At 37.1% G+C, this 16,887-nt stretch overlaps 1 protein-coding gene across 2 annotated transcripts; it reads left to right on the top strand.

Annotated features, from left to right (window-relative positions):
* Positions 1 to 4,203: 4,203 nt before the first annotated feature.
* On the top strand, positions 4,204 to 14,723 carry LOC134330606 (uncharacterized). Of its 2 annotated transcripts, XM_063011803.1 has the most exons (11): positions 4,204 to 4,400; positions 4,656 to 4,731; positions 6,153 to 6,204; positions 9,962 to 10,007; positions 10,114 to 10,227; positions 10,381 to 10,509; positions 10,785 to 10,863; positions 12,184 to 12,236; positions 12,331 to 12,416; positions 12,610 to 12,891; positions 14,517 to 14,723. In XM_063011803.1, the coding sequence occupies exons 1-11, from the start codon at positions 4,274 to 4,276 to the stop codon at positions 14,559 to 14,561; spliced, it is 1,089 nt and encodes a 362-aa protein (XP_062867873.1). In that variant the 5' UTR covers positions 4,204 to 4,273; the 3' UTR covers positions 14,562 to 14,723. The 2 variants fall into 2 exon arrangements, with proteins under 2 accessions (XP_062867873.1, XP_062867874.1); XM_063011804.1 differs by lacking the exon at positions 12,610 to 12,891.
* Positions 14,724 to 16,887: the final 2,164 nt, after the last annotated feature.

Here is a 16,887-nt window from a genome sequence, read left to right as displayed (position 1 = left end):
GCAATGGCGCAAGCCTAAGCTGAACACCCGTGATCCCTCAGACAGCACTGCATCAAGAACCGTCATTCATAAATAGCTGAAATAACCACATGGACAAGGGATTACTTTGGCAAACCTAAGTTACATTCACAAATGTGCAAAATGTAGTGTTGCAAAAAAGTTATGTTATGTTGACCATGTCCAAAAGTGCCATCAGGTTATCTGGGCTCTAGGGCATCTGGGATGGACCATCACACAATAAAATCATATTGTAGTCAGACAAATCAGTATTTTAGATATTTTTTGGAAAAATGCTGTACACATTACAAAGGCATGGCTGCAAAAAAGGAGGGTACAGGTACTGGACTGGTCTGCCTGCAGTCCTGACCTTTGCCCAACAGAGAATGTGTGGAAAATTTTGAAACGAAAAATGTAACAATGACATCCCAATGCTAATGCTCAACTTAAGACAAGGAAGATTGTGACGAAATGACACCTGAAACACTTGATCACTTGGTATTCTCACATTTTTAACATTTTTAAATGTTTTGAGAAGGAATGCCAACACTACAAAGTGGTAAATGCTTTACCTTCCCAACCTTGGAATGTGTTGCAGGCCTAAAATGCAGAAAAAGAAGTAACATTAACAAAACATGAAATATTTTTATACTGTATGCTATAAAAACAAGTTAAATGTAAAATGTTTTATTTGCATTTTTCATATTGTTCCAGCTTATTTGTCACATTACTGGAGCAGAGACACTGCACTACACGCAATCACCAGGAAACAAAAAAAGCAGAGATAAAGACTCAAGTAGAAGAAAAAAAGCATTTGGGTGCAACACTACAAGCTATTTAATCCACTGCCAATTTACAACTCAAACACTCACCAAAGAAAGATGACATGCCACCCACAGGAAACCTTGAAAATGAGAGATGCCTGTGATAGCTACAAAATCTAAAAAGCAGCTACCGTTTGCTGACTGACTGAAAATCAGAGGAGAAAAACACTAGCACTAGCAGGTGGGCACGTACCGCAGGTGGGAAAGTAACTGGCACCTTAGTTATTTAACTGATAATTTAAATGTAATTGAAAATTAATACAGAGCACTGCCTCTGCCAGCACTACTGAATCTAAACAGTACTAAAACAAAACTTTTTATGTATATGTAAGATAGACTAAAAGCTCTCAAGAAGCAGCACAATGTGTTAGAATTAAAGAAAATTTAGGATGAAATGGGAAACAATTTTTTCCCAATAAAGTCATATCTAATTACCTGATCATATTTGTCCTTTACTGCCGCAAACCATTACTATTGACTGAGGATAACTGTCGATCACAACATAGTGATTTTTATTGTGCATGCACTGATCCCCATAATAATTATTATTATTAGTGTAGTCTAGTCTAGTTGTTCCAATTTCCCCTACTGTAATACCTTTACTGCATGTCTGTTGGATGAATGGCTAGGATGATCGGCCAGCTACAAGTTTGGCTCAATATCTCAGTGGTGCTGGACTTAATAATGGACCACAAAACACCCATTCACAGGTGTGCGACTAAAAAGCTGTTTGATTATTTTCATCTAATTTCCATGTATTTTGGTGTGCTGAAAACGAAAAAAATATTGAAAAAAATCCTGGACGTCAGGATTTGCCACAAAAATTCAAAATTATCTTCAAATTTAGTAAATTTTTCTCAATTTTTGGTATTTTTTGATCATAGGGTTTTTAACCAAATTTAAAGTCAAAATTACTAATAATTAATTGACATCAGTGCATTCAAGATTTACAATGCCAAAAAAATATAACTTTCAAAGAAATGAACTTTCACAGTGAGCTAATGAAACCAGCATCAACATGTTGCAAGCTGAACGCGCAGGCTCCGACATGCCCGGGCTTGATTCAATAGTTTTTTCTTGGTTCTCGCCTGTTCACACTTTTTTATCTCAGTTCGTGTTAGCTCGTCATTATTCAACCGTGTTTCTTAAAATTAGCATTATGGCTCAGCGGAAGTGTATTAATTCACCTGACAGTTTCTGTTACATTTGTGGTGAATATACAGTGTTGAAGCAACAGCTGAATGTTACAGACTTTGTGAAAAAAGTATACTTCGCATACTTCGGACTAAAGCTTGGAGATCAAGATAAAGCTTGGGCGCCTCATAAAGTGTGCAAACGGTGTGTTGAGGACCTCCGAAATTGGTTCAAGGGTAAGAAAAAAGCTTTCCGTTATGGGATTCCTATGGTATGGCGAGAGCAATAGAACCATAGTGACGATTGTTACTTTTGTTCATGCGATGTGAAAGGGTATAATTCAAAATGGAAGCATTCCATTTCATATCCCAATCTTCACTCAGCAATTCGTCCCATCCCCCATGGCACAGATATACCAGTACCCAAGGCCCCTGCTACCTTGGAAGAGATAACTAGCTCCGATGAAGATGGAGTCATACCTGAACCAGATGATGAATCAAGTTCTGACTTTGAAGATGATACAAGACCAAAATTGTTTTCCCAGAAGGAGATGAATGATTTGGTAAGAGACTTGAATCTTCCCAAAGATGCCGCTGAGTTACTCGGATCAAGGCTCAAAAGCAGGAATTTATTGTTGCCAGGAGTGTCTTTTTCATGGTTCAGACATCGTGAAAAGGAGTTCGTTCCTTACTTTGCCCAGGAATATCTTACTATCTTCTAATCAGTTGGTTTATTGCATCGATGTCGAAGGTTTGATGGGTCAATTCAAAATCCAATATGATTCAGCGCAATGGCGTCTTTTTATAGATTCTTCAAAAAGAAGTCTCAAAGCAGTTTTACTCCACAACGGCGGTTTTTGTGCTTCCATCCCTGTAGGTCATTCCGTACACCTCAAGGAAACCTACGAGAACTTGGAATTGGTTCTTCGTAAACTTAAATATGAAGACCACGGTTGGCAAGTGTGCAGGGATTTGAAAGTCTTGTGCATGCTGCTCGGGCAACAAGCTGGGTATACCAAATACCCTTGTTTTCTGTGTCTATGGGACAGTCGAGACCGACAAAATCACTGGACCAAGAAGAGTTGCCAGCCGAGGGTGCTCACAGTTGGTGAAAAAAATGTCCCCCGAGAAACTTTGGTACCTCCCGATAAAGTTCTTCTACCACCTCTTCACATAAAATTGGGATTGATGAAGCAATTCGTAAAATCCCTTCCAAGAGATGGAGAATGCTTCAAATACTTGGTCATCAAGTTTCCAGGCCTCTCGGAGGCAAAATTGAAGGAAGATGTGTTCGTCTGACCAGACATTAGAAGGCTTATAGCTGATCAAGAGTTTATCAATACCATGACAGATCCTCAAAAAGAAGGGTGGATTGCATTTACAGAAGTCATAAAGAAATTTTTAGGCAATAACAAAGATCCTGACTACAAAAAGATCGTCGGACGAATGCTGAAAGCATTTCAAGCTTTAGGTTGCCTGATGAGTTTGAAAGTGCATTTCCTCCACTCCCACCTTGACAACTTTCCTGAAAATTTGGGAGCTGTGAGTGAAGAGCAAGGTGAACGATTCCACCAGGACATTAAAGAGATGGAAAGAAGATACCAGGGAAGATGGAGCATTACAATGATGGCAGACTACTGTTGGACGCTTCAGAGAGACATTCCAGATGCTACTCACAAGCGTAAATGTTCCAAGAGGAGCCTCACAGGGAAGAAGAATCGATTTTGGTGTGTGTTAGTGAGCTCATTCCAGTTGAAAAAATGATTTTCATGAAAAATTTGTAATAAAAAATTAATTTTATAAGTCTACTTTCATTTATTTTGAGGTATTGCCTTATTTAACAGAGTTACCTAAATTGTCAGAAAATGTGATGTCCTATGACAAAACGGAGATCATTTTCGGATTCAGCGCACCCAAAAACATAAAGATTACGTGGAATAACCAAAACAGCTCTTGAAAAAAATTTTTTTGCAGACCTGTGATTATTATTATTATTATTATTATTATTATTATTATTATTAAGAAAAAGAAGATTAATTAGCTTAATATAGATGCAGGAAACACATTTAGACATGAAAGAACAAGTCAAAACTTGAATAAAGGGTCTTGCATTATGTTTTTTGGTGGTGAGTTTAAGCTTTAATAAGGTAAAGAAAATAAGATTTCGCATTTCCATGTTACTTCCAGAGGGCTTTATAATTCAGACCTAGAGCGCGTGCAGACCGGAAATGTAGCTCGTTAAGCCGTTACCTCAGGTGTGCAGTGCTTTGAAGCTGTAGGTGGATAAAACGACATCTAGTAAAAAAAACTTTATTTTTGATGATGGGTCGCCTTAAACATTGTATGCGCGCAAGTAAAATTAAAGCGGTCGTAGGAAGAGGAAAAAGAAAAGTCGGAACTTATAACTGTGTAAAGAATCGCAGCATGACTCCATTAAGAACCTCGAGTGAGTGCGTAAGCTAAGCTTTACTTTTGCTACCTACAGAAAACGAGCTAGCTAGCAGCCTTAAACTTGCGTGAAATAGTATACCGAAATTGCTTCGTCTGTTGCAATTTATATCTACACAAAACAAGCAAAATGTAATAATATAGAATTAAATAATTATAATTTAATTAAATACTATATATAAAAACTTAGTCAGCCTCTCAAACTGATACTCGTAAAGTGGTCGCTTACACTTCGCTTTATTTGATTCCATAGATAGGCAGTCACATCTTAAAAATCTTCGCACTTGTTTGCTGTCTCCTGTTAATGAATCTGATTACACCTTGGGCAGGTAAGAAACAATAATTACCAATACTTGTACACACACGTGTACACACACACACACACACACACACACACACACACACACACACACACACACACACACACACACACACACACACACACACACACACACACACACACACACACACACACACACACACACACACACACACACACACACACACACACACACACACACACACACACACACACACAAAGAGAAAGAGAAAGAGAAGAAAGAGACAGCTCTGGAAATGTTTGACCCGTCAGTTATTAGTTTTTTGGGTAACTCCCCCCCGGGCAATAAATCTATTGTGATTACGGCCTTGTATGTACAAACATTGTTACTTAAAACATATATTTGCCAATTGTATTGAAAATGACAACTGGTCAAAATAGCAAAAAGATGCAGTGTTTCAGACCTTGAATGATGCAAACTAAACTTCTTTATATTTATTTTAAAAGAAATATAAAAATTAAAATATTGTAATTTAGAAAAATTAAGTGGTCCTTTTCAATAATTTTATTACACTAAAACATATTGGGAGTATTGTCCATAGGGTTCCAACTTACAGTGCAACAGCAAACCTACCTGTTGGAAAGGCCAAAATGTTTACAGACATTAGCAATTTCATTAGAACAACAAAAAAAATCCCAGTGTTACTGCAAAAGACTTACAGGATGACCTGATGAATGCTGGGACAAATGTGTCGATGACAGCCAGAAGATTAGTTTACAGCCTTTATGGCTGGACTTCACAATGCATGCCACTTTTGACCAAGAAGCACAGAAGGGGGGACTGAAATATGGCAAAAGGCATTTGGATAGGTTTTAAGAGTTCTGAGTCACAATTCTATGGACTAACAAAGCAAAACTGTCACTATTTGGCCATATGGACCAGCGGTATGTCTGGTGCAGGGCTTATTACCAGAGAAATGTGGGCAGTTTTGACCATGTGACAGGCATCATGGATTCATATTGCATTTTAACGAGCAATGTAATGCTTTAAGGAGTAATGTTATGCTATATGTGGTAAAACTGAAACGGTGGTAACTGGACTTATCAGCAGTACAGTCATATCATGGAGTGGCCTTCTTGGTCTCTACATTTATATCCCAGTAAAAATATTTGGTGGGATTTAAAGAGAGCAACAAGAAAGCCATCAAACCTCAATGAGCTGGAAGCTTTTGCATGAGAGGTGTCAAAAGCTTGTTAGCACTTACTGAAATTGCTTTTTAGAAGTTATCAAGGCGAAAGGATGTTCCTCCAAGTACTGAGGCTGAGAGCTCAATAGTAGTGCACACAGACGTTTGCACATAGATATATGTCATGTTTCAATATTCGAATATGTATGTGTATGTACACATATGAAAAGAAAATAATGTCTGTTAGGTTTTTAATTTTTAATTTTTCTTTGTAAATTTGGAGAGTGTTAAAAACTAGAGGAGGAAGCATCAGTTCCAGAACAGCTGTATGTAAGGTAAAAAAAAACTTCTATTCTTACTTATTTTACTCTCCATACACTTTAAGTGACATACAATATTTGACTGATAATTTTTTTATTACATCACATCAATGTGCCTCTTTGCTTTGTGATGGTTGGCTGCACAGAAGGGAAAGCTATCTCAAATGCCCTCTGTCTCGTGTCACTTGTAGCAGACTAGCCCTTGATAATGCAATTAATTATATAAAAATAAATTAAACACAAACAGAATAGTTATTTTACACTGCCCGGCCAAAAAAAAGGTCACACACTCTAATATTTCGTAGGACCGCCTTTAGCTTTTATTACGGCACACATTCGCTGTGGCATCGTTTCCACAAGCTTCTGCAATGTCACAACATTTATTTCTGTCCAGAGTTGCATTAATTTTTCCCCAAGATCTTGTATTGATGATGGGAGATTTGGACCACTGCGCAAAGTCTTCTCCAGCACATCCCAAAGATTCTCAATGGGGTTCAGGTCTGGACTCTGTGGTGGCCAATCCATGTGTGAAAATGATGTCTCATGCTCCCTGAACCACTCTTTCACAATTTGAGCCCGATGAATCCTGGCATTGTCATCTTGGAATATGCCCGTGCCATCAGGGAAGAAAAAATCCATTGATAGAATAACCTGGTCGTTCAGTATATTCAGGTAGTCAGCTGACCTCATTCTTTGGGCACATAACGTTGCTGAACCTAGACCTGACCAACTGCAGCAACCCCAGATCATAGCACTGCCCCCACAGGCTTGTACGGTAGGCACTAGGCATGATGGGTGCATCACTTCAGCCGCCTCTCTTCTTACTCTGATGCACCCATCACTCTGGAACAGGGTAAATCTGGACTCTTCAGACCACATGACCTCCTTCCATTGCTCCAGAGTCCAATCCTTATGCTCCCTAGCAAATTGAAGCTGTCTTTGCTGGTTATGCCAAGATCACACTACACGACTTTCTGATTTGCCGGGTTGCTGTACAGTTCACACTACACGACTGATCGGTGATAGGGGCTTTCACACACTACACGATCCATCACCAACTGGAATTGCAGACGAGCTTCTCTGATCTCCCAAACTACGTTTTTTTTTTTTTTTTTTTTTTTTTTTTACAAAAACAAACACGAGAAGTGACGAGAGGTTTAATGATACCATGTCCAAACATGCACGTCAACAAGTAGCAAGTGATCAAAGTTTGTGCGCTGATGTGCAGTGTAAAATCAAGGAGGAAAAATAAATGAATCTAAGTGGATTTGGCAACGCGAACAGCATGGATTGTTCTGTAGTAAGTTGGAGGTTAATTAATATTTTGCAATGCAGTGTTGGTGTTATGTTTTGTAGAGAACGATCAAGTCATAAATACTGTAAAACGTGTGTGCTGATGTATTCTAATATAGGGTGTCCCAAAATTCACGCAAGAAGTAATTTTGATAGAGAACACAGGTTTTTAATTAAAAATTGTTAATTTTTAATTGATTCATAAAGTATACAGTATAGGGTTATGTATGGAATAGCATATCGGGTAAATGGCCTCCACGGCTTTGCTGGCACATACGCACTCTTTTGTCGAAATAAAGTTAAATCACTATTCTGACCATATTTTGTACGAAAATTGCGAACTGTAGCTGCCAAACCTTCATTATTTTTAAAATATTGCTCAACAGTGAAAACGCGTTGTTCTTTCGTGTAGCACTCCATTTTTAATAACCCTGAACTGTGAGCTGTCACGCTGTCTTTTTTTTCGTTGGCAACACTTTACCGCACAAATGGCACCAAATTCAAATCTTGCATGAATTTTGGGACACCATTTATAAACTATATTATCCCCCTGTCCCACCTGTTTACACTCCTCTCCTACACTTCCCCTCACACCATATCTTGTGTTCTCATTGGCTGTTCGACATAGCACTCATTGCCAGTTGTGCAACTCAGATCAGATATCTGACATGCTAGAAATCTCGATCTGAGCGCTCGGCGAGCCGTTAGGATCGAGTTGTTGAGTAGTTCACACATAGCGATTGAGAGCCGAGTTTTGATCGCCGAGCGAACGCCGAGTTGCTCCCGAGCCGGCAAATCTAGCGCTGACCAGTCGCCGAGTGAAAATCAGGGCAAAAATCGTGTAGTGTGAACTAGGCATTAGCCTAACTGACAAGTGGTTTTCTTAAGGCTACACAGCTGTTTAGTCCCAATCCCTTGAGTTCCCTTCACATTGTGCATGTGGAAATGCTCTTACTTTCACTATTAAACATATCCCTGAGTTCTACTGTAGTTTTTCTACCATTTGATTTCACCAAACGTTTAGATCATTCAAGATTTTTTTTCCGACCACATTCCTTCCTCGAAGATGATGTTTCCCCACTGTCCTTCCACTTTTTAATAATGCGTTGGACAGTTCTTAACCCGATTTTAGTAGTTTCAGCAGTCTCCTTAGATGTTTTCTCTGCTTGATGCATGCCAATAATTTGACCCTTCTGAAACGGATTAACATCTTTTCCACGACCGCAGGATGTGTCTTTTGACATGGTTGTTTAACAAATGAGAAGCTACTCACTGCATCAGTGAGGCTTAAATAACTTGCTAGCTGAGACATAATCACCCATGCAGTAATTATCTAATGTGAGGCTCTTACCTATTTGCTTAGTTAAATCCAGGTGGTGACCTTTTTTTTGGCCGGGCAGTGTATTATGTTCAAATGTTACATGCACTTTAGATTCTGGGGACCAATGATCAATCTTTGCATGTCTGTTAGGAGTTTAGCAGGATCTCTGGTTGGTCCCCCCCACCCCAAAAACATGCAGAGATGGTTTGGTTGCTCTAAATTACTCCTAGGTAGGTAGGTGAATGGGTGAGTACGTAACCCCCAGCACATCACCTTTAGCGGTAAAAGTAAATGTTCTTGTTTTATTAAGCTTTAGTAGAATTTTAATAATGGTTTTACTTCTACAAACCTCAATTTAGTAAACTTGGAAAAGTATCTGTCATTACGACAACAGTAATTAGTAAATTCTCTTTGACCAGTGACTGTGTTCAATGTTTTTCTTTTAAACATAACTTATATGTTTAACTATACATATACAACATGTATAACTATATACTCATTTTTAAATTGAGGTCAGTTCAAATCTAAATCTGTCATTTTTTGGATGAAATTACTAGTTTTTTTATTTTATGAATCACTTGTTTAGTTCACCCTTTATGTTTGTTCTGGTTTGCCTTCAAACTAGAAATGTTTTGCTTTAGCTTAAGTAATAGATTTTCTATCATCAGCTAAAGAATTATGTTCCATTTTGATTGAGATAGGGAAGATGTGCATGTCTGCTTCAACACTTGAAGTGTGTTCTCAGCAGTCTCAAGAAGCCTTTGAGCCTTTCTTTTTTTTGCAAATCAAATTCTAACATTTAACAATGAAGAATGGCTTTAAGTCTCTCAAAAAAAGTCTAAGACCTCTTTGTTAAATTATGACATTTCCTCAAATTTAAAATTCAGATATTCTATAAAAAAAAGAGAAACTTTAAATTCAATTACCAACTGTATGTTGATTTGGGTAGAATGTTGTTGAGCTGAAGCGTAATTGGACAGTGATATTAGTAAATTGTGATTTTTCATATTAAAAACTAGTTCAGATTAACCTAAAATGTAGTCGTTTTAAGTAAATAATTTTTGTGGATAAATAGAATAGTCTCTGTCTGTTGGCCCTGCTTACCAGTAAAAAATACGCTTTTGTCATTTACCTTAAAATTGTGCCTATTTTCACCAGGACCTAGTAACCCACAGTGACAAGGACCCCAGCCAAGATAGCACAAGTTGGGTTTGGAGTTCTTTATCCTAAGTGTTTTGATTATTTTGTCAATTTCAGCTTCTAAATGGACCTAACAAATTTTAAAGCTGTACTTTCCTGTCACAATTTAGGTATGATTATGCCATCTGGTGTTTCCAGTTTTTTGCTGGATTGTATGGATTCAGATTTGGAAGCAGATGTTACACTTCCTTCCATTGAGACACTTCGCAAAGCTGATACTTATGGTATGTGTTGTTGGCCTGGCCTCACTGATAGCAAGTTTTTAACAATAAAATAATTGTTTTGCAATGATAACTGTAAAGGTTTTAATTTTGGTTACTTTTATATAAACTAAAAATTTAAATGGACAAACAATTTGTGCCCCCCTTTTATTTCAGTTGAAGCAACAGGTTTGGTAACTGAAGATGAAATGCTGCACCACCTCGTCAAGAACTCAACACTGCTTGATCTGAGTCATGCTGCAAATTTAACTATGCAACAACCTCCAAACCTGTCCTCAATTCTGGGTATTGTCGTATACTAACATTTTTACACAGTGTGATGTTATTAAAAGCTTCTCACAAAGCTTTTTGCCTTAATGCAATATTTAGTTTATTTCTTAGCAATGTTTTCATTCTATTTTTAATATCAAATTTAAAAATTTATATCCAGTAATGTTGAAATGGTTTTGTCTAAATATCTAACATTATAGCAAAATACCTTTAAATGCCTTAAAATTCTCTTGATTGTAAATATTTGCATACATTTTGTTTTATGTTCTTTATTTCTATGCTCCTTATAGAACTCTCACCTATTCTTGATAAAAGAGCTGCAGATGAGTCATTTTTTCTGTCCTCTCCTCAGCCTGTATCACCTCTTTGGTAAAGTAATGCTTTAACTATATACTTTTAATGGCATTAAAATCTTTTAGAATGACCATCAGTTTGGGTATTTTTATATACTGCTCAAAATTAATTAAGGGAGCACTTTATCATTACGGTATAACACCGAGTCAGTTAAACTTCAGGGATATCAGTCTGTCCAATTAAGAAGCATTAGCAATTTGGAATCGGTTTCACCTGCTTTGGTACAAATGAAAGAGACAACAGGTACACTGGATAGGCAACAGCAATACAACCTCCAAAAAGGGAATGGTGTTACATGTTGTGGACACAGACAATTATTCACTCCTTATCCTTCCTATGTGATTTTTCTCTAGTTTTTGCTGGTGTCCTTGTCACTACTGGTAGCGGTACCTGCATCCCATTCAGGTTGCACAGATAGTCCAGGTACCTCAGGATGGCACATCTATATGTGCCATCACAAGAAGATTTGCTGTGTCTCCCAGCACACTCAAGAGCCTGGAGGAGATACCACGACACAGCTATTACTCAAGAAGAGCTGAACAGGGCTGTAGAAAGGCATCAGCCTAATAGCATGACTGGTTTGGCGGTGGGTCTGGGAAAAAACCTCGCACCAACCTCCAACCAGCGGCACCCTGACTGCTGTTCGGTACAGGAATAAAATCCTCCGAGCCATTGTCAGACCTTATGCTGCTGTAGTAAGCCCTGGGTTCCTCTAGGTGCCGAATAATGCCTAGCCTTTTGTGGCCAGAGTGTGTACGCAGTTCCTGGATGATGCCATTGACTGGTTGACTGGCCCTCACATTCCCCAGACCTCTGAAATCCAGTTAAAACCTCTGGCGTTATTCATCAGTGCATATGATGCCGCCAAGTAGTTCCACAGAATATCCAGGAGCTCACTGATGCCCTGTTCCAGATCGGAGAGGCCGTCTCATCACAAACATGCCCAGACATTGTCGATAGTGCATATAGGCATATGGTGACCACACACACTACTGAGTCACATTATGAGTGGCTGTAAAGAAATTTACACAAAATTAGAGTTTTTTACTTTGATTTTCTGTATGATTTTAAATCCAGGTCTCATTGGGTTAATTATTTTGGTTTTCATTAATCATTGTTACATAATTTTGTTCTCAGCAAATTACAAACTTTATATCAGATTTTTAATGTAAATTTTTTTGTTAATCAAGATCTGAAATGTTATTTAAGTGTTCCCTTAATTTTTTGTGCTGTGCATATGTGTTTGTATGTTATCCATTCCCAGAGGACTGAAAACATGTACTGCTTTTGTTCTTTTCTTTTATTTTTCTAACCAATCTTTTGCTCTATCCATAGCTCATCACCTGTGGTTGGACCCTGGAAACATTTTACATCAAAAAATATATTAGGTGTTCTTCTCTGTCAATATGTTATTTTAAATATTCATGTTACTGCAAAATGATGTATGTCACAAAAAATGCTGTGAACTTGTGCTACCCTCAGGAGGTGAGGAGAAAGCTGCTGAAACTGATGAAAAGACTCCTGTGACTAAAAGAGCTGTGCTGTTCTCTCCTGTTATAAAGAAAAAGGTAATTCGTTTTTTTCTATGCAATATAGAATATAACGTAAAACCTTGTAGACATTGCTCTATTAAGAAAACAGTCAAATAAAATATGTAAACCCCAATTAATAATTATAATGACAAACTTTTTTATTTTTCAATTATGTGTGTGTCTCTTATTCTGGATCTTAAGTCTGGATCTAATTATAATATTCTTAAAGCCTCTTACAGGAAGGTACAAGGCCATAAAGTGCAAAAAGGTGACTTTCAGTAGTATTATTAACACACAAGATGTATTAGAGGTTGAATCTGGTAAGGGAGAGCCTCATAGCCAAGCAGATGATCACTGTGAACTGAGGGGGAGCGTCATGAGTGAACACACAGGACCCCTGAAGCCTTTCACAGAGATGGGAAAGTTTTTTGACTTTACAGAAGAATTTCAGAAGGAAGATTTTTTCCAAAAACTGAAACAGACCTACACCTTTCAGTTCCCTGCCAAACTGGTAAATCGTTTACCTTTATTGAAAAAATATTCTTGTTTTTCCAGTAGAAAATGGTACAATGTCAACATTTTTTTTAATGTTACCTGTACAGAACTTTATGGTACTTAGGGGCTAATACTATTTTAGTGCTATCAATTTTTTTTTTAAATCAACATTTTATTTCCCAAACTGCACAAAACACAAACAGGAATCTAATTATTATTGTCATATGTGACAAAGGCTTTGCCGTTGGAAAACTTATTTAAATCTTTGCTGCTGATGTGGCATATCTATTTTAAGCAGATAACAAAATGTTCAAACTTTTTACTGCCTTCTGGGTCCTTATTATAAATTACCATAGATACTTTGTATTGACATTGACAACCTTGTTGTTTACCAAAAAGTGATGTAATTTAAGACTTTTCTTATTAGTCATGGCAAAAAATGCACAACTTTTCCCAGAAAACTGTTGCAATTACAAATGCTTTAGAATAAACATTTATTAAAATTGTAAAAAATAATTAGTCATGTGATCTTTGTAATTGAACTTATCTTTGGCAAGTGACAGTTGCTGCAATACAGAAATCACACAACCAGTTTAAATGGAGAAAAATTCTCAATCTGTGTTTCTAGAATTGTCAAAATCGTGAACAACCTTAAGGTTACAAGTCCATCTTCAGAGAACCAAATGTTCCTGTGTCCAACATCATTAAGAAAATTTAGAGCCAATGGCACTGTAGCTGACCTCCCTGGACATGGACATAAGAGAAAATTGGATGGAAGATTGCTATAAAGGATTCTTTAAATAGTGGACAAAGAACTTTAATAAACTCCAAACACTTTCAAGCTAACTTGCAATTACAGAATACAACAGTGTCAGCTTGCGTGTCAGACTACCCGTCATTATCTGAATGATATAAGACACAATGCTGGGGGACCCAGGAGACTGATGTTTGACAGAACTCACCTGAAGAAGCCACAGTCGTTCTGGAAGAATGTCCTGAGTATGAATGTGATCAAAATAGATTTTGGTAATGCACAACATTTTATCATTTACAGTTGGGACATGTTTACCTGTGTCCATAACTTTTCCGATTAATAAGACTTTTTAATGGTTTGGGAACTGAGGACACTAATTGTTGTGGTTTCAAAAGTACAAATTTTCTCCTTTGCTCTCCTGCTTAATATGAGACCATTCCTGGAGTCATGTGTGGAATGATTGAAGATTTAACTTTTATTTCTTAGCTTTTGCTGCTGCTGCTACATTCGACATCGCAATAAAACTCAAACATGTAGCACAAAACTACTGTTACCAAATTGTTCATTTAAACAAGGAATGCCCCAAGTCCATGACTTTTAATGCAACCAGATAGTCATTGCAGTAAAGGTGTAAAAGTTGGAACTAGTACTAGAACCCAAAGTTATGTCAGCTCCTCTTTAGAGAGTACATGGATATCTAGTGGAAAAACAACGTTGACTTGCAACACAGTATATCTTATGAATTAGACCTAAACTTGTGAACTAGGTGTCACAAGCAATGCAAAGTCTAAATTTAATATGGTAGTGATCTGTTAGAAGTAAATTTTTAGAAAAAAAAATGTACGTTCCATTGCTAAGTTACATATGTTCTCTTTTATTTCCTTTAGATTTCCTTCAAAGACTTGCCAGGAGCTGAGGAGCTGAGGATCTGATAATTAATGTAGAAGAAAATTGTGTGCTTATCAAATGTAACTGAAAAAAGCAATTAGTATCTGTGTTAAACACTGCATGCATAAGGCCTGGCAGTGAACCAGAACTACCTATATGGTTAAACAAAGTGGAATAAATAAAAATGTATAAATGAAAATACAAAACCATTTATTTTGACCGATATTAATTATTAAAATGTCAAGTTTTTTTTGACATCCATTTTAATCCACCACTAGACAGCTCCATTATTTGGGTGGCAGCACAGAAATAAAATACATAAGCCAATGGAAATATCATAGTAAGATGAGATTGGTTACAAGCTAGATCCATGAGGTTCTTTACATAAAAAGAATCACTTTAGTTAATAATAAATACCATCAAATATGCTGTTAAAAGTTAATACTGGAACATAAAAATAGTCTATGGAGTCTGTGAATTGTATTTATTTGTGCCATGAAGGGGTCTTTGGCTACTAAAAATATGAATTGCTGCTCTACAAGTGTAAGCGAGTCTCTGTGGAAAGTATTTAACAATTTCCTCTACGTTTTACATGTCGCACTTAATTGTTTAAGATCCTTATAAAAAATGCAATATAAAAGAAAAAAAGAAAACCGAGAAAATCTGTAGATTTTTGGCACACTCCTGTTTAATATTCTTTAATTCAGCCATGCTGAGGAGCAGTTAAGCCTAAACTGCCCATTTTAAGTTCAGAATCTTAAGGTATTAAACTCAAGACTGACTAGGCAACTTAAAAATACAATTTTTTTTCTTTTAGGCCATTTAGCAGTGGACTCTAGCATTGGATCATGTCTTGCTGCATTAACAAATTTGCACGCACAGTGGGGCGATAGGCTTTTAAAGGATGGCCTGGTGTCAAAAGGGGCAGCAAAGAAGCCACTTCTCTCCAAGACAAACATCAAGGACAGACTGACATTCTGCAGAAATTACAGAAATTGGATTGCAGAGTACCGCGGGCAAGTTAATTTTCTGATAAAGCCCCCTTCAAACTGTTTGGGAACATCAGGAAAAATGATTGTACTGGGAACAGTAAATCATTCTGAGACCATTCATGTGCGGGGTTGCTTTTCATCCAAGGAAGTGGGCTTACAATTCCTAAACACTTCCATGAATAAAGAATAGTATCAAAACATCTTTAAAGAGCAGCTTCTCCCAATGATTCAGGAACAATTTGGTGATGAACAGTGCTTTTCCAGCAGGATGGAGCACTATGTCACAAGGCAAAGGTAATAACTAAGTGGCTCTGTGAACAAAAATTCTGGGTCCATGGTCAGGATTTTCCCCAGATCTCAACCTCATTAAGAACCTGTGGTCAATCAAAAACACGAATTGTGATGAACTCCAAACACTGATTAGGCAAGAATGAGTTGCCATCAGTCAGGATTTGGCCCAGAAGCTGATCTTCAGCATGCCAGGGTGAATTGCAGAAGTCTAGAAAAAGAATAGTCAACACTGTAAATATTGAGTCTTTGCTTAAACTTCATTTATGTCAATTACAGTTAAAACTTATTAACTACTTATAATTTTACTTCACTATGCCATAAAAACATCTGACAAAAAGATCTAAAAACACTTAAGCAGCAGACTGTGAAAACCAAAAATTGTCTCAAAAAGTCAAGTCTCAAAACTTTTGGCCATGACTGTAATCACATATAATTATACTTAGAGAGCTAATGATCTTGAACCTTATTTCATTGGACCACATAGCCAACTAGTAATCCCTCTCATCTCTGTAAAATAAATGCAAAAGATGACTCCATAAAGATTTGGGATAAATAACCAATTCATGAATCCCTTAAAAGGTTGTTTTTTTACTTTTAAATTATTGACAGAGAAAACAGATTATTTTAGGGCCAGACATACATGTGAACATTTAAATGAGTTTGACTTAAAAAATCAGTTTAGAAGTCATTAACAAAGAGAAACAGTTGTTACAGAATTTGTTTAATAACAGGAATAAACTGTGACTTTACAGCAGGGTTGTCCAGTGTCATTCACAAGGAGCCACTGTGGCTGCAGGTTTTTATACCAGCCATGCTCGAGCTATACACTTGAACCATTTAAATACTGATTAGGTATGTCAACAGAAGCTCCTGCTTTATAGGATAGGTGCTAAGTGCCTTCAACCCACCATGAACCTTATTTAGTTCATAGTGTCTATACACTGCTTATTCAAAACATTACTGATAGTTTTATTATTTGTCATTGAGGTTTCTGTATAATCAAATATATCGGATTTTAGAAATACATGTCATCAAGAAGTCTTTTCCCTGTAAGTCTATTTCACCAAGCAAAACTGCAACAACTTAA

This window comes from Trichomycterus rosablanca, chromosome 16, assembly GCF_030014385.1.
Source record: "Trichomycterus rosablanca isolate fTriRos1 chromosome 16, fTriRos1.hap1, whole genome shotgun sequence".
Classification (NCBI taxonomy): Eukaryota; Metazoa; Chordata; class Actinopteri; order Siluriformes; family Trichomycteridae; genus Trichomycterus; species Trichomycterus rosablanca.
The sequence above is the reverse complement of the archived record's forward strand: the minus strand, read 5'-3'. Positions and strand labels throughout refer to the sequence as shown.